Here is an 18,663-nt window from a genome sequence, read left to right as displayed (position 1 = left end):
TTCAAGGACTATGATAATGCCTCTGCAAAATAACTAGTGGAAAAGTTAGACCCAGTATACAAAAACAAATAGGGGATTTCAGAAAAGAAAAACTAAAAAAATACACAAATATAAATGGTAAATATGAAAAATACTACAGCACAAATAAAAATTTTGGTTGGCTTTACATTAGGCTGAGCAAATAAGAAAAAACATGAATAAACTCAAGACAAGTCATTTGAATTTAATCAAACTGAAAAGCAAAGAGAGAGAGGAATAATAACATGAAACAGTACAAGATTGTAAGGACACTATCAAACAGTCTAGCATCAGAGTCCCAGAGGAGAATTCCCAGAAGGATAAATAAGAAAAAACACACCAAAGCATATTATAGTCTATCTTTTGAAAGTCCAAAAGAAAATGTAAACTTTAAAATCTGCCAGACCAGGTGAAGCATTGAATTCAAGATAAAATTTACAATTATGATAGCTAACCTCTCACCAGGAAAAAATGGAAGTCAGAAGACAATAGTAAGATCAAGAATGACAGACAGACAAAGAGAAAGGACAGTTTGAGGGATGGATATATGCATATGAGTATACACACATGTATTGTGTGCATGTGTATGTATTTAAAGTAGAATAATGAAAATATTAAAATAAGCAATAATTAGGTTTTAAGTAATTGTTTTTGGTTTTCAGTATACAGGAGTCAAATCTTTTATAAATTTTAATTTCAACTACTGATTGTCTATTGCCAGTAAGTAGAAATACACTCGGTTTAATAAATTAATCATGTATCCTATAACTGGTAAACTCCCTTTTTATCTCTTGTACCTTTCAAAAAGATTTCATTAGACTTTCTACAGGCACTCATGTCTTCTGTGAATAAAGAAAGTTTAATTTTTTTGGAAATCTGAATGCTTGATTTCTTTTTATTGCTTGATTGTATCGGCTGGAACCCATAATACAATATTTATTACTGTCACTTTGGTAGTATTACTAGCAGAATATTAGTATTATTCTACTACAATAAAAGTAGTGATAGCAGAAATCCTTGTCTTGTTCCTAAACTTAAGGAGAAAGCATTTACTTTTTCACCATTCAGTATCATCTGAGCTACATAAAGGTTTTTCAAATATGCTTTTTTATTAAGTTGAGGAAATTCCTTTCTCTTTCCGGTTTTCTAAGAATTTTTTTTTTTAAATCAGAATCTTATGTCAGATATTTTCTAAAGATTTTTCTGTATTTCTTGAGAAGATTCTACCTATCATATGTCTGTCTATCTATCTATCTATCTATCTATCTATCTATCTATCTATCTACCTATCTATAATCTGTCATCTATCTATCATCTATCATCCTTATATTTACCTTGTTGATATGATAAATTACATTGGTTGATTTTTTAATGTTATGCACCTTGAACTTCTAGGATAAATTCAAAGTAGCCATGATGTGGAATACCTTTGATATGTTGTTGCGTTCAAATTGCTTACATTTTAAAAATACTTACCTCTATATCAATAAGAGATATTGGTAGTTTTATTTCCTTATAATATCTTTGTCTGGTTTTGATATCAGAGTAATGTTGAATTTAAAGAATTGTTTGGTCATTTTTTAACCCTCTTGAATATTCTGGGAAAGGATGTGTATATTGTTATTATTTCTTCTTAAAATGTTTGCTAGAATTCGATAGTGAAAACACTTGGCCCTAATAAGTTTAGGACCATGCGGATTGTTTATTTTCAAGTGAGCTTTACAAATTGGTGTCTTCCAAGGAATATTTTCACTAGTTTTCAAATTTATAATCACAAAGCTGTTCGTGATATATCCTTGTTAAATTTATGTCTGTGTCATTTATAGTGATATGTGGTTATCTCTTTCATTCCTGATATTGGTAATTTGTATATTCAGTATTCTGTTTCTTGATAATTCTGGCTAAATGTTAATCAGTTTTATTAATACACTTAAAAAACAGCTTTTGGTTTCATTTTATTCTCTATTGTTTTTCTGTTTTCTATTTTAATGATTTCTATTTTGATTGTTTTTTCCACTCTTTTGATTACTTTAGGTTTCATTGCTCATCTTTATCTTTAGTTTCTGAAGGAGGAATCTTTGGTCATTATTTTATCACTTTGTTCCTAATAAAAATATTGTTTCTGGCAAATATCCCCCTAAGTACTGCTTTACCGATATTTGATTGATTTTGATACGTTGTATTTTCATCATTTTATTAAGTTCAAAATAATTCCTAATACCAATTTTTTACCTATTTACTTTAAAGTTTATATATTTATTTTGAGAGGGGCGAGGGGCAGAGAGAAGGAGACAGAAAAATCCCAAGCGTGCTCCGTTGATAGCATGGAGGCCCATGCAGGGCTTGATCCCAGGAACTGAGAGACAATGACCTGAACCGAAATCAAAAGTCAAACACTTAACCTCCTGAGCCACCCAGGAGCCCCTCATACCCTTTTTGATTTCTTCCCTGAGTCATGGGTTATATATAAAATTTGTTACTTGTTTTTAAATATTTAAGGATTTTCTAGATGACTGCCTAGTATTAATATATACTTTGCAAGGCTTGATAGATAATATTGTTTAAATCTTCTACAGACCCTGTTCTGTCAAGGATTGAGAGAAGGCTGTTAAAATCTGACTGTAATTATGGATTTCTTCATTACTTTTTTCTCTCCTGTAAATTTTTGTTTCATGTATTTTGAAGCTATGCTACTAGGTTCATAAATGTTTACAATTATAAATTCCTCTGGATTATTGACTAATTTATCATTATGAAACTACCTTTTCCCTGGTAATGCTCTTTTCTGAAACACATTTTTCTTATATTAAAATAGTCACGCCAGTGTTCACATCATTTTATTTTTAACTTATTTTAAAATTTCAAGTGATTTTCTTGTAGGTAACATGAAGTTGGTTATTCCTTTTTTTTATCTGATGTGATGATCTGTGCCTTTTAATAGGAGAATTGAAGTTAATATGTTTTATGCAATTATTGATAGAGTTAAAGTCTGTCTACTTGATATTTGTTTTCTATTTTTCCCATCTGTTCTTTTTAACCTTTCCTTATTTTCCTGACTTCTTTTGGACTAATTTTAAAATAATTCTATATGTCATTTTTTCTCATATCAGCTCTATTTTGTGATTTTAGTGGTTGCTTTAAGATTCATAGTATACATTCTTATCAACTACCTTTAAATTATATTATACCATTTCACTGAGAACACAAGACCTTACAAGTATATTCTTCCATTTCTCCTTTTTGATCTTTGTGATGCTGCTGGCATACTATTTTTCTATATATACCATAAACTTCACAATATATTAATTGTGATTTTGTTAAAGAATAATAAAAGATAGAATTACCCATATTGGTGCCCCTGCTACTTTTCTTCATTCCTTTGTGTAGATCCATATTTCGAACTGGCATCATCTTCCTTCCTGACCGAAAGATTTCCTACATCATTTCTTCAGTTCAGGTCTGTTGGTGAAATTCCTAAAGATTTCATACATCTGCAAATACATTTTCCTTTGTTTGGAAACATTTTTTCTAAAAAAATCAACTCTAAGTTGGCAGGATTTTTTTTAATACTTTAACGATCTCACCTCCACTGGCTTGTCACTTGCCTTGTTTCCAAGAAGTTTGTTGTCATCCTTTTGCACTGTTCCTCTGTACCCGATGCATTCTGATTTCTTCCTGATGTCCCTACCTCATTAACTTACATCTAAGCACTTACAGTGTTAGTAAGCTTTATATAGGAGTAGAGATGCCTTTATCTGTGCAAGGACTCCTGGATAATTAACGAAAATTAAGATATTCCCTTTAAAATTGGTTCTGCACCATTTGATTATGAGTCGTCATTTTCTCGAGTTTTCTAACGTTTGATATTTCTTGAGTTTCTTGGATCTGTGGGATTTAAATCCTGATCGAGTTTGGAAATTGGCCATTAACTCTTCAAATATATATATATATATATATATATATATATACATATATATGTATACATATATATGTATATATATATATATATTTTAATATTGTCTAAGGCAATTTCTAAGGTAGCCCGCATGACACCTTTCTCAGGGTATGTACATTCTTCTGTAATCCTTTCCCGCTGAGTATAGGTGGGGACTGTGACTTGTTTCTGAACACAGAACATTGTAATATTTTATAATGACTCTCTTCCTTGCTGAACTTGAGGAAACAAATTAAGTTGTTGTGAGCTGCCATATAGTACAGGTTACTTGGCAAATAATTGAATGTCACCTCCCACCAAGAGCTAACAATAAACTGAAACCCTCTCACTGGCAAGGAACTGAATGGTGCCAACATCCATATAAGCTTGGAAACAAATGCTCCCCAAGTTGAGAGTCAGGTGAAAAACTAGCTCTGGTGAACACCTTGATTGGAGAAACTAGCTAATCCATACCTCTCCTCCCCCCAAAATTGAAAAGATGATAATGTGTTTTATTTTAAGCCTCTAAATTTTATCATGATAATATTGTTACAGAGCAATAGAAATCTAATACATGCTCCCTTCACCCTTTCTTCCTTTGAGACTCTAATTACCCATATTTATGACCAGATGAAACTGTCCCACAGCTCACTGTTCATTGTTTTTTCACATTCTTTTTTCTCTCTCTTTCATTTTTGAGAGTTACCATACTCACAATCTATGTCTCAATTTCACTAATTTTAGCTTGTGCGTTTTTGCAGGTGTTTAATCTTATCTTTAGTATTTTTTAGGTCAAAGATTAAATTCATCATCTCAGTAAGTTCCATTTGGGTCTTTTTTTATATCTTCATGTCTCTATTTTATTTTAGGAAATACGTAATGCAGTTATAATACATATTTTAATGTTCTTATCTGCTAATTCTAATGTCTGTGTTCATTGAGAGTCAGTTTTATTTGTCTGAATGTCCTCTTCATTATTGTTTGTGTTTTCCTGCTTCTTCATTGCCTGGAACTTTTGACTGAATAACATTATGAATCTTCCTTTGTTGCATTTTAGGCTTATTTGTTTATATTCTTATAAATACTTCTTTAAAATTTTTAATGTTTATTTTTTAGAGAGAGAGCACAAGAGTTGGGGTGGGGGGGCAGACAAAGAGAGAGAATCCAAAGCAGCTCCCCACTGACAACACAACACCAGATGCAGGGCTTAAACCCATGAACTGTGAGATCATGACCGTAGCCAAAGTCAGGCACTCAACCCAATGAGTGCCCCAGGCTCCCCTATTCCTATAAATATTCTTGAGCTTTGTTCTAGAAAGCAGTTCTTGAAAACAATTTGTTTATTTTGGGTCTTGTTATTATAATTTGTTAGTTGAGTCCAGAGAAGAGCTCCATCTAGGTAAAATTACAGGTATATTTCATTTGATTGTGCTTCATTTTATTGCACCTCACAGATGTCACAGTTTTTACAAATTGAAGGTTTGTGGAACTCTTGGTGAGCAAGAGTATTGGATGCCATTTTTCCAATAGCATTTGCTCACTGTATCTCTGTGCCACAGTCTGGTAATTCTCACAATATTTCAAACATTTTATTATTATTGTATTTGTTATAATGATTTGTGATCTGTGATCTTTGATGTTACTATTTTAATTGTTTTGGGGGGATCACGAACTGCACTCATATAAGGCAATAAACTTAATCACTAAATGTGTGTGTTTTGACTGTTCTACAACTGGTCGTTTCCCTCTCTCTCCTTCTCCTCATGCCTCCTTATTTCTTGAAACAAAACATTGAAATTAGGCCAATTAATAACTCTGCAATGGCCTCCAAGCCTTTAAGTAAAAGGAAGAGTTTCACATCTCTCACTTTAAAATCAAAAGCTAGAAATGATCAAGCTTAGTGAGAAAGGTATGCCAAAAGCCAAGCTAACCTGAAATCTAGGCCTCTTCTACCTAACAGCTAAGTTGGGAATGCAAAGGAAAAGTTCTAGAAGGAAATTAAAAGTGCTACTCCAATAAACACCTAAATGTGAAAAAAGCAAAACAGCCCAGTGCTGATAGAAAAAGAAAGTTTGAGATCAGGTCATGATCTCACAGATTCATGCATTTGAGTCCTGCGTCAAGCTCCGCGCTGACAGTGCAGAGCCTGCTTGGGATTCTCCGTCTCTCTCTTCTTTGCCCCTACCCCACTCACTCTCTCTCTCTCTCTCTCTCTCTCTCTCTCTCTCAAAATAAATAAACTTTTAAAAAAAAGAAAACAAGCCTTTGTATAATAAGCACAAGATAAAGTAGCAAGTGCTGATTTAGATCCTGCAGCAAGTTATCCCTAAGATCTAAGATAATTAATGATTTAGTTTTGCTACACTAAATATAAGATATTCAATGTAGATGAAATAGCCTTGTATGAGAAGAAGATGTCATCTAGGACTTTCACAGCTAGAAAGGCAAAGTCAATGTGTGGCTTCATAAGATAGCTGACCCTCTCATTAGGGGCTGAAGCAGCTGGTGACTTGAAGTTGAAGCCAGTGCTCATTTACCATTCAGAATGTTCTAGGGATCTTGAAAACTGTGGCAAATTAACTGCCTATGCTCCAAATATGGAACAACAGAGCTTGTAAGACACTACATTTGTTTGCAACATGGTTTACTGAATATTTTAAACTATTTCCCTACTGCTCAGATAAAAAAAAAATCCCTTCAAAATATTATTGCAGGATCAAAGAGTAACTTTGACTTTCAAGTCTTATTATTTAAGAAATACATTTCAGAGGCTATGGTTGCCATAGGTAGTGATTCCTCTGATGGATGTGGACAAAGTAAATTGAAAACATCTGGAAAGGACTCACCATTCTGAATGCCATTAAGAACATTTGTGATTAATGGGAAGGGATCAAAATATCGATGCTAACAGGAATTTTGAAGAAGTTGATTCTGACCCTCATAGGTGACTTTTTTTGTTTTGGGGTTTTTGTTTGGTTTTAGTTTTGATTTGGGTTTGGGTTTTGTGTTGTTATGTGGAAAGATGAATCCAGTCCCTGTTTTTCCATCTTGGTTAGAAGCAGGGATATATATATATATATATATATATATATATATATATATATATATAACTGTATATATATATATGGGATATGTATGTGTATGTATTTCCATCTTGGAATGTATTTCCATATGTTTTTACATCTTGGTTAGAAGCAGGGATATATATATATATATATATATATATATATGTGTGTGTGTGTGTGTATATATATATATATATATACACATAATTGTATATATATATGGGATATGTATGTATATGTATATATATACATATATATGTATGTATACATATATATACATACATACATACATACATACATATATATGTATGTATACATATATATACATACATATATATACATACATATATATGTATACATACATATATATGTATAGTGTTTTAAGAGATACAGTGGGAGAAAGTCAGAGAGAGAGGGAGGGAGAGGAGAATCCCAAGCAGTCTCCATGCTCAGCACAGAACCTGACATGGGGCTCGATCCCATGACCCTGGGATCATGACCTGATCCAAAATCAAAAGCCACCCATGCACCCCTACTTAGATATTTTTAATTTTACTTAATATTAAATACATTTCTTGATAATATTTTTCAGGCTTTTTCACTTTAAATATTTTTTGTAAATGGAAGAGATAATTTAGTCAGCATTCTGAGATAGCACAGAAAATATAATTATAAATAGTTCATGACAAGAATATAAATACAAAGCAAGTCTTGACTGGAGACAATAGGACAATTGAGATGTTATAAGGAGCAGAAAACAAATCAATATTACAGACTTAGGACTATAGATTCTGTCACAAGAAACAACAGCTAACACTAGGAACACAGCTGAAAAAGTGCAGTAGAATGAAACAGATGCAGAAAAATATCACAAATAGAAGTTTTAAATTTTTTTCAGATTTGTATAATTATGATTTAGAATACAGAATTACTGAATCATATATTGTACACCTGAAACCAATATAACACTGCATGTTAATGATACTGGAATTAAACTTTAAAAAATAAAAAGAATTTACCCTAAACAGTAAAGTTTAATTTTATTTTTCTAATTTACCATTTGGTAGCTACTATATATAAGCTATTTTGATTAAAAATGGAACAAAAAATAAAAACATATTCTGCTTTTGCTCTCTAGAAAATTAGGACTTTTGTCAAAATAGAGAAAGCTCAGCACAAGGAAATGAATGCCTACAACAAAAAGTGGAAAATTATTATCAAGAATATGAACGTCGACAGGTGCCTGCATGGCTCAGTGGGTTAAGCATCCAACTCTTTACCTTGGCTCAGGTCATGTCTCATGGTTTGTGAGATCCAGCCCTTCATCAGGCTCTGTGCTTATGGCACAGAGCTTGCTTGGGATTCTCCCTCTCTGTCTCTCTATGCCCCTCCCCCACTCTCTCTCAAAATAAATAAATAAACATTAAAATGTATGAAGGTTCTAAAAAATATATGAATTTTCTAAATATTTAAAAATATTAACCTTAATTATTCTGACATTGTTTTTTTATGAATTTAATCATGATACTATATTTATATATTAATCTTCTGGAATAACATATTATTCCTTTAGGATAAAAAATATTGTGGGCAAGGAAATATGTATACACAAGAAAATGTAGATACACTTTTTCTCAATTTGAAAAAAATTGTCAAATTTGTTAAATGTACTTGCATTGTACCCAGATGCTTAAATTTGTGTGTAAGTTAAAACATTCTTTTAAAATCCCAAAAGAGTTTGTTAAGAGAATCCTTTCTGAAAATGAACCTAATATATGAAATTAATCCTCCAATTATTAAGAATGGCTTGCAGGTAAATTTTGTTGTCTTCTTTAAGCTTTTTTGAACATATAAAAGTAACATTTAAAAATTAATTGTGAGGTTTTACTGATTTTTATCTCACAGAGAAAATAATTTACATAGCAGAAAAGCTTCTTGGACAAGTATTATCAGGCCTAATATTATAAATAGCTTTTCAAATTTTAATCTAATGGATTTTTATAATTACAGAAATGTAGATACAAAGTTCTGGAGCCTCTTCTCAAAATCACCTGCATCACTCTTAAATAAGCCAAGGGGCACTAAAACATCATTTATGGATGCAATTTTTAATTGGCATATTAACCTTTAGGGTAACTTTAACATATTATTTGTGTTTCTTCCTAAATTTTTTAGAAAACATTTCTAAACACTATAATTTTAAAAATCTATCTGATGGGACTCCTGGATGGTTCAGTCTGTTGAGTGTTTGATCTTGATTTCAGCTCAGGTCATGATCCGATAGTCAGGGGATCAACCCCCATGCTGCACTTCAAGATGAGTGTGAGACCTGCTTGAAATTCCCTCTCTCTCTCTCTCTCTCTCTCTCTCTCTCTCTCTCTGTCCCTCCCTCTGCCCCTCTTCCCCACTGACACTTTCTTGTGCTCTGTAAAATAAAATAAAATAAAATAAAATAAAATAAAATAATAAAATCTGTTTTTTTTCTCTGTACAAGAAAAATGCCAGAAATACCAGATATTAATCAGTACTTATTTTGAGAAATTAATAATAATTTAGTTCTTTTAAGATTTTTAAGTCCTTAGGGGTGCTTGGATGGCTCAGTTGGTTAAGCGTCTGACTTTGGCTCAGGTCATGATCTCGCGGTTTGTGAGTTCGAGCCCCGCATCAGGCTCTGCTGACAGCTCAGGGCCTAGAGCCTGCTTTGGATTCTGTGTCTCCCTCTCTCTCTGCCCCTCCCCTGCTCATGCTGTCTCTCTCTGTCTCAAAAATAAATAAAACATTAAAAAAATTTTTAAAAAATTTTAAGTCTTTAGGGGCGCCTGGGTGGCGCAGTCGGTTAAGCATCCGACTTCAGTCAGGTCACGATCTCGCAGTCCGTGAGTTCGAGCCCCGTGTCGGGCTCTGGGCTGATGGCTCAGAGCCTGGAGCCTGTTTCCGATTCTGTGTCTCCCTCTCTCTCTGCCCCTCCCCCGTTCATGCTTTGTCTCTCTCTGTCCCCAAAATAAATAAACATTGAAAAAAAAATTAAAAAAAAAATTTTAAGTCTTTAATAAAAAATTTAATCTTACTCACCGTGTGTAAACCGATTTTTAAAATTTAGGCTACTGGGATGGCTGGGTGGCTCAGTGGGTTAAGGTTCCAACTCTTGATTTCGACTCCCAGGTCACCATCTCACATTTCGTGAGATCCAGCCCCACATAGCCTCTGTGATGACACCACAGAGCCTACTTGGGATTCTCTCTCTCCCTCTCTCTCTGCTCCTCCCCTGCTCATGTTCTCCTCTCTCTCTCTCTCTCTCTCTCAAAAATAAACTTTAAAAAATCCTTAAAAATAAAATAAAATAATTCAAATTTAGAGTACTAAGGAAGTTTTGGAAAATGCACACACCACATCAGGTAATAGATTAAAGTTTCCCAATATATATTTTCATTGTCAGTAACATAATATTAAATTTATTATACTATTTCATAATAATTCTAAAGAACAGGTCAGTGTGATCTTTTAGATAAATTGAGTCAATTGAATTGGATCTTCTGAAAATAATGGCCAATTCTAGAAATTGTATTTGACATGTTATTGCATTAAAAACAATATGGAAAATAATACTTTATATAAATGCTGTTAATTGGAATAATATGGCAGTTAATTAAGCTACATAGGTGTTTGAGCCTCTTTTTTTATTTCCAGATGTGTTAATGAACTGCAGCCTACATTTATATTCATAATTGTAAGAGATAAAAACAACATCATTCTATCCCATTTCCTAGAAATTGGCTCATAGTTAACACTATTTGTCCAGCTCTTTTGTGTTTCTGCAAGAATTAACATGATAAAAGCAGGCACAGTTTTCCAGATTTAATTATATTTTTGCCGTTATCTGATAATGATCTTACTTGATGTTATTTTTTAACAATACTCTGTTTCCTAAATTCTGTAAATCAATGAACAACTTCATACATTTTTTTTCAAGAAATTAAACACCTATTACATGGCACTTCAAACACAAGACACTTGGCCTTATCAAAGAAATTGTGGATCTCACTACGCTTAGTTGAAAATTTTAAATATATAAACAGAGCATTAAACCTTTAGGGATTTAGTAAAGGAGCTCAGCTCTTGATCCAAATATACTACAAAAGCCCTTGGCATTGAACTATGTGTTCAAGTGTGAAGAATTCCAGTAGTTGAATGCCTTTAGATTCCCCTTACACCTCCCACCTCATCCCCAACCCCAGTCCTTTTTATTGTGTTAACTTACATCTAAGCAATTATAATCTTATAATTGAGGAGGGACACCTTTCATCTGTGTAGGGACACACTTGATAACTAATGAAAATAAAGGATACTCTTTCCAGAAAAATGCACAGGAACATACAATTGTGCATGTGAAACAGGAACCTGTAGACCACCTCAAGAGCTTACCCCTAGAGTTTTCACAGTAACCCAGACAGCAGCTGACCCAGCACCAGAAAATCACCAGTCACTTAAAATTACTACTGCCTCGGAAGAGAACTCCATCCAGACCTAATTAAATCCTGCAAAGTCTGATAGTCTACCTTTTTCCCATACTCCCCATGTAATTCTGTGATTATATATTCTTAGCCATGCTGTTGCCATTGGCACATACCTCATTTCCTTTTTTCCCTCGGTTATAGCACAAAATATGTTTACTTCTCTTTACTATCCATCCCTGTATCATTCCAATATTGTTCTCTGCTTCCTCTCCCTGATCTAAAGCCCCACTTCTCCTTTCCATCTTTACACTTTAAATATGTCCATTATGTGCCCTGGAGGGCTCTCCCATGGTTAATGGATAATGAGCATTCCAGCATTCCCTGTAGCTCTAAAGGTGAGGCTGTTCACTCTCCCACATTCCGGGTTACTCCTTCCTCTTCCTCAGAGCTTCTCTGAGGTGACTTATTTAAAAAAGTCACTTCTTTAAGGGCGCCCTAGTGGCTCACTCAGTTAAGTGACCAACTCTTGATTTTGGTTTAGGTCATGATCTCACAAACCTGTGAGATCAAACCTTTCTTTGGGCTCTGTGCTGACAGCATGGAGGTTGTTTGGGATTCCCCCTCTCCCTCTCTCTGCCTGTCTCTCTCTCAAAATAGATAAATAAACTTAAAAATAGTCACTTCTCTAAAGCTCTTTTCTACCACACAGCTAGATTATGAGTTTCATGAAGACTTCCCATTCCCAGTTGTATCACAGAACGGAAAAACAATGCCTGTGTGCAATACTTACACCATTAAAACATGTTGATTTTTGTGATACAGACTCTGCTTGCTTGTGGGAGAACAGAAGCACATACAAATATCCGTAAGTTTTTTTTTTCTTTTTTTCCCCCAATCCCTAGCACCCTGAACTGCTCCACATGCAGATGGAGTATACACCCCTTTATCAGGCCTGGGACAGCTGGGCCCCCAGACCTGTGGAGCTGGGGCCAAGTACCAACCACCTGCACAGGCTCCAGTAAGGAGGAGGCCCACCCCCCGTAAACTACCCTGAAGTGGCAGCTACAGACTGACAACAGTCAGCTCCCATTCGGACTTGTTGCCTGATGGGGTCCAGGGCTTCTCCAACAGCTAGGAGTCCCTGGTGTCTCACTAAATGAAATTCCAGCCAACCAGCAAGTCCCTGTCCTATGATGGCAGGCCAGTATCCTCCAGCTCTGTCTTCGTGGGGGGATACGCACATCTGGGTAGTTTACTACTCGGAGATAAGCAGATGCCTTTTGTCCCCAAGATCCTATTCCTGTGACCAGGCCTCTCTAGACCCACGTCCTGGTCCAAGTCCCTAGTGACCCTCCATTAGGTTTTGACACAAAATGTGAATGAATATTTCTTGCTGAATAAAGTATAAAACTCTATTGCAAAATTCTACTTGGTGCTGAGAAAAAAAATCAATAGCCATATAATAAACATACTTACAATAATGATGTCTTCTATTAGAAAATACACTTTAAGTTACTGTTTATATCATTGAAATTGATTTCTGAGAAAGTCTCTGTCTCCTCAGAAACCTCTAGCTAAATACCTCTAACAGTATCCTATCTTACAATATTTTTAAATTAACTAAAATATCTGTATTCATGTTGGCTACATTTTTATCTAGACAGCATAAATACTATTTATATACTTGATTTTCCAACATAAGTCCTACAGTCAGAAGTAGACTAATTATAATTGTGTAATTTACATCTACAGAATTCTTTTAACCAACTTCATCTATTAGCGATCTTGAAGACAGGTAGTATTATTTATGCAACCCATATGATAAAGATATTTTTATATCACATTTTATTCTCTCCTGTATATCTTGAACAATATATACATGGTGCAAATTTTCCATAGCATTCCCAAAATACTGAAGTACTAGTTTTTCAATTAACTTACAAAACAAATTCACACATTAATTTTAAAATCATAAAGCAGCAAAATGATATATTTAATGACAGATTTTTACATTAATTACAAAATGTTACAGCTGAAACACTAAGAAATGCTCTTTGTATTTTATTTTGCTCTTGTTAACTTAGTTTAGGATGACCTTATCACATTGCAATGGGTTGTTTGTTTTGAAGTGGCCATTGAACAAACACAACAACATGCTGATTTAAAATTGCCAGAGAAATGTGTCAAAAAATCTAATGTTTTTGAAGTCACCATCTGTCTGCCTGTCTGTATCTCTCTCCCTCTGTCTCTCTCTTTTTTAATTAAAGGGACCTCTTGGGGTGCTTGGGTGACTCAGTCGGTTAAGTGTCCAACTTCAGCTCAGGTCATGATCTTATGTTTCGTGAGTTTGGGCCCTATGTCAGGCTTTGTGCTGACAGCTAGAGCCTGGAGCCCGCTTCGGATTCTGTATCTTCCTCTCTCTCTGCCCTTCCCCCGCTCATGCTCTGACTCTGTCTCTCTCAAAAATAAATAAACATTAATTTATAAATAAGTAAGTAAGTAAATAAATAAATAAATAAATAAAATTAAAGGGGACTTATTCTCACTTTCTCTCAGTTTTGATAAAGTCATCCGTAGTATAGTCAGAGGCAAAAAACTTCTAGTGAATTCATGGAATTTACACAATAATTCTAGATTGTGCTATGTCTTGACTTCTAGGAACTTCTATCCAAATACTTGTACTTCTTAATTGTATTTTTAAAATATTGGGGGGGAATATTCCTTAAACCAAGCTGCTTGATGACTTTTGTGTCACTGGCACAAAATGTTCTCAGAATGTTTTTAACTACGTACTATAAAATATGAATATTTGCAAAATAAATTAATATTATTTTAAAAAGTTTCATCCACATACACATTGTAAGGGAGTCTGTGTATCCAGTGCATTTCAATTAACATTAGGATATGAAAAACCTCGACCCAATTATCAAGTCAAAAAATTACACTGAGATAAACACCATTTCATTGAAATACGTTTCCAAACTTATGACAAATGAAAATGTTAAACTGCTTTTTATAATGTAATTTTTTACATCAGTGAGACATGCAAAGATAAAAAGATGCATTTTAGACCTAAGAATAATAATGGTATGATATCATTTTAGGGTAAAGTCAGTCATACCTTTATGGCAGTGGATGCAATTTGAATGTGGTGAAGTCTCCGAAGGGTGCTGTCCCTGTCAATGAAATAGGAAGCGGCTAGTTGATGTAGCGTCTCCAGAGTGACCAAAGAGCTATTGGTGCTGGAATCACTTCCTTCAGATCTTTTGCTCAACTTCCGCTTGTCCACAAAAATTGTGAGTGACTCCTCTCCTGCATTAATAATATTTAAAATTATTCAATTTTCCACTTAAAATCAATTTTTCATTTATCTGCAGGTGAGGAAGTGTAGATTACAGACATAATGAAACAAAAGACTGATAAGTAACAAAAGGGCAAGTTTTACTTTTGTGTCGCTCACCTGGTACCTAGAAAGGTACTTGAGGTATTGAAGGCTGTAAATACTGACTAGTAAATGGTGAAAAACTAGCTTTCGTGGGACGATTTCTCTGGATTTTTTTGACTTTCATATAGTTTAGCTTACCTAAAACCCCTGTGGCACAAAAGCAAATTAAGAATGGAAAATATGTAATATGAACTTAAGTGTGGTGCATGATACAAAGTTGTATTTACTCAGAAATCTTTACTGTAGATCAGCATGACTAATGGAAACATGACCAAGCATATTACTAAACACTAGCCATTTTTTAAAGGTTTTAATATTTTAGTAATCTTTATACCCAACGTGGGGCTCAAATTTACAATATCAAGATCAAGAGTCACATGCTCCACTAACTGAGACAGACAGGTGCCCTTAGCCGTGTTTAAAGTGCAGAGAAAACATGCACAGTAATACTTTGGATTGCACGTAACTTGTTATGTGAGTGTCACGCAAGATGAGCAAACATTTCTATCATTTTTAACTTGATAAATGAGTGATGTCTTGGAATACAAGGAGTAAGTGATGCCAAACATCACATGATCACAATGGGGTCAATGGTTCTGCGCGCTCTCTCTCTCTCTCTCTTTCTCGTTTGCTCACTGAGAGATTGTGGGTGATTGTCTCCCATACTCGGATGATATTCAGTCTCAGGTCATGGTGTTTGGCAGAAATCAGTGATTTTTCAGAACGTTAGAAGATGCCCACAACAGGCACTAGTGTATTTTTTGTCCCTTCAAAGCACCTATGGATAGTCCTTTGCTTTTCCAGAAAAGAGTAAGCTTAGGAATGCTTTGCTTCATGCTAGGTCAGGCTGTCTGCAGACATAGACCCTTTCCTCTGTCTTCTGCCCTTTTGCCAGCTGCATTAAATACAGTATATGTCAAGAGTTTATTAATACTGTACTGTAGTCAACATCTGTTGGTGATAGTGAAAGTTGTCCTACACAATAATCCTCCTCTCTCTTGTCTCCCTCACACTACCCACGAAGGTTTTCAAAGGTAAGTTCAAGTTAGTTTATTTTTCTTTATAAATAAATTTCTTTATATTTCTTTACTTTGTATTTTCTGTATTATTTTGTATTATGTTACAATATTATAATCATTTTATATGAATTTTGGGGGGTTGTGGGATGAATCATCTGTTTTCCATTATTTCTTATGGGGAAATTCACTTTGATCTACAAGTGCTTTGATTTAAAATCATGTTTCCTGAATGAATTATGGTCGCAAATGAAGGTTTTACTATATACAAATATAGTTATGTAAATATATGTATTAAATTCAGAGGTTCCTGACATGTGGCATTATATACAAATATTATGTGTTAATAAGCTCTATGGAAATCACTAACCTCAATGGAAGATTTAAGTAGTGCCAATGGATTTTCAAAGGTGAAATTTAAGGTATAATATAATTAAGTTGCAATTTTCAATGTTCAAATGTTTATAAGAATATCAATGTTATTTAAGCTTAACTTTAAGAACTTGCTATCTACAGATTTCCATATTCTTGGATATTCATCTAACACACAATTGTCAGAATTGAGGTTTACTCTTATTCTTTCAGTAACCCACTGTTTAGGGGGCATTATGCCAGCTTAGAAAGTGACAACCCAGTTTTAGAAAATACCAAATAAATAAAATAATATTAATTTTAAAATGACACATCCTCGGAGACTATTCAATCCTAAGTAACAGCTTATATTTATCCACAAGAGATCAGGTCAACTGATATCAGAAATAAAGTATTAACAGTGTTATTTCTGAAAGGTCACATTCTCAGTTTGTATTTGGATCCTCACAGGCAGAGTAGAAATAAGCAGCCTAACTACAGCAGCTGAAAAAAAAAACTCTCAAAAATATGAATGAGTAGGTCCAATTATGAACAGCATTAGGTCATGTGCATGATAAATGGCTTTCAGGTGAGAACATCTGGAGGAGAAAAGTGAATATATATGTAAATTACTAAACAAGCAAATAAAAAGTCCCCACTGACTACTTACCCCCAGAAAAAGAGGATTAACTAGTGTGGAAATTTGAGTGAATGTATCTCAGAAAGACCAGTGAATCATAGAAAAAAAAAAATCACCTATGTGCCAAGTTTGGGAGAGAATAACAAAACAAACAACATCCTGTACATGGATGTAGAAAAAACAGTTCTGTGGTAGTCTGAGAACTCATAATGAGGGTGTATCACAGATGCAAGTGCTATGGTCTGAATGTTTGTTCCCCTCAGAATGTATATGTGAAATCTTAGCCCCCAAACATGAAGGGATTAAGAGGTGGTGCTTTGGGGAGGTGTTTAGATCAGAGCCCACATCAATGGAATTAGTGCCTTTATAAAAGAAGTTCCAAGAGAGCTCCCTTGCCCCTTCCGCCACATGAAAATACAAGACTATGCAATACTGAAAAGGGCTCTAACCTAACCAGATGGTGCTTTGACCTTGGACTTCCAGGTTCCAGAAGAGTGAGCAATAAATTTCTGCTGTTTTTAAGCCACCCAGTCTGTGGTGTTTTATTGCAGCCCAAATAGACTAATACAGCAAGAGGCAGGTCTTACGAAGTAAGGTTAAAAACAAAATGACAGAGATCTTGGTAAATGTAAATTAAAAGAAAACAAAGTTAACAATCTTGATATCAGATATTGTAGAATTCGGACCAAATATTAATAAGTGAGAAAACGAAAAACACTGCATAGTGAGTACTAAAGACTGAAACTTGTCAAGTTGTTTTAATGACAACACTTTTAATAAAGCAGAAAATACCGGAGATATAGGTTAAAATAGTACAAGAAATGCAAATTCAAAATATATTGATATAGCACTTTGCAATTACGGAATTTGCCCAAATCCGAAAGTTTGACAACCTTGCCAAAGATGTTGGCAAACTGGAAGGAGACATGCCCTCTGATATATTGCTGATGGTAATGCAAAATGATGTAACCAGAGAGAAATATGGCAATAGTTAGCAATGATTGACTCAGCAATTCTACTTTTAAAATCTATCCCGAAAAACACTGGTTAAGATATGCAAAAAGCTTCTTTTTTTAAAAAAAAATTTTTTTTCAACGTTTATTTATTTTGAGGACAGAGAGAGACAGAGCATGAACGGGCGAGGGGCAGAGAAGAGGGAGACACAGAATCGGAAACAGGCTCCAGGCTCTGAGCCATCAGCCCAGAGCCCGACGCGGGGCTCGAACTCACAGACCGCGAGATCGTGACCTGGCTGAAGTCGGACGCTTAACCGACTGCGCCACCCAGGCGCCCCAGATATGCAAAAAGCTTCTTACTGTGGCTTTATTTGAAATATTTGTAGCAACCCAGAGACCTCATCAGTAAGAATAAACTATGTTGCATCTACAAAGTAGAATACACTGCAGCCACAAGAAAGAAGTGAGGGGGCGCCTGGGTGACTCAGTTGCTTCAGCCTCTGACTTGATTTGGGCTCCATTCATGATCTCCCGGTTTGTGGGTTGTCTGGCATTGGGCTCTGCACTGACAGTGTGGGAGCCTGCTTGGGATTCTCTGTCTCCCTCTTTCTCTGCTCCTTCCCTGTACACATGCTCTCTGTCTCTCATTCTCTCTCTCTCTCAAAAATAAATAGACATTAAAAACAGAAAAGAAAAAAAAGTGAAAATGACTTAAAACATTTATTCACATAAGTAAGTTTTATGAGTTTAATATTATGACTAAAACAAAATTGTGGATGATTTG

The 18,663-nt window shown here is 34.6% G+C and overlaps 1 protein-coding gene across 3 annotated transcripts in view; it reads right to left on the bottom strand.

The window, feature by feature from the left end:
• The window catches only part of BRINP3 (BMP/retinoic acid inducible neural specific 3), a 410,843-nt gene that overhangs the window by 175,216 nt on the left and 216,964 nt on the right, over positions 1-18,663 (bottom strand). For all 3 annotated transcript variants that reach the window (XM_019822169.2, XM_019822171.3, XM_019822170.2), the window contains exon 4: positions 14,593-14,783. In XM_019822169.2, coding sequence (XP_019677728.1) covers positions 14,593-14,783 — 191 coding nt within the window. The remainder of the gene's footprint in view (positions 1-14,592; positions 14,784-18,663) is intronic.

The sequence above is a fragment of the Felis catus genome, chromosome F1 (genome assembly GCF_018350175.1).
Source record: "Felis catus isolate Fca126 chromosome F1, F.catus_Fca126_mat1.0, whole genome shotgun sequence".
NCBI lineage: Eukaryota > Metazoa > Chordata > Mammalia > Carnivora > Felidae > Felis > Felis catus.
The sequence above is the reverse complement of the archived record's forward strand: the minus strand, read 5'-3'. Positions and strand labels throughout refer to the sequence as shown.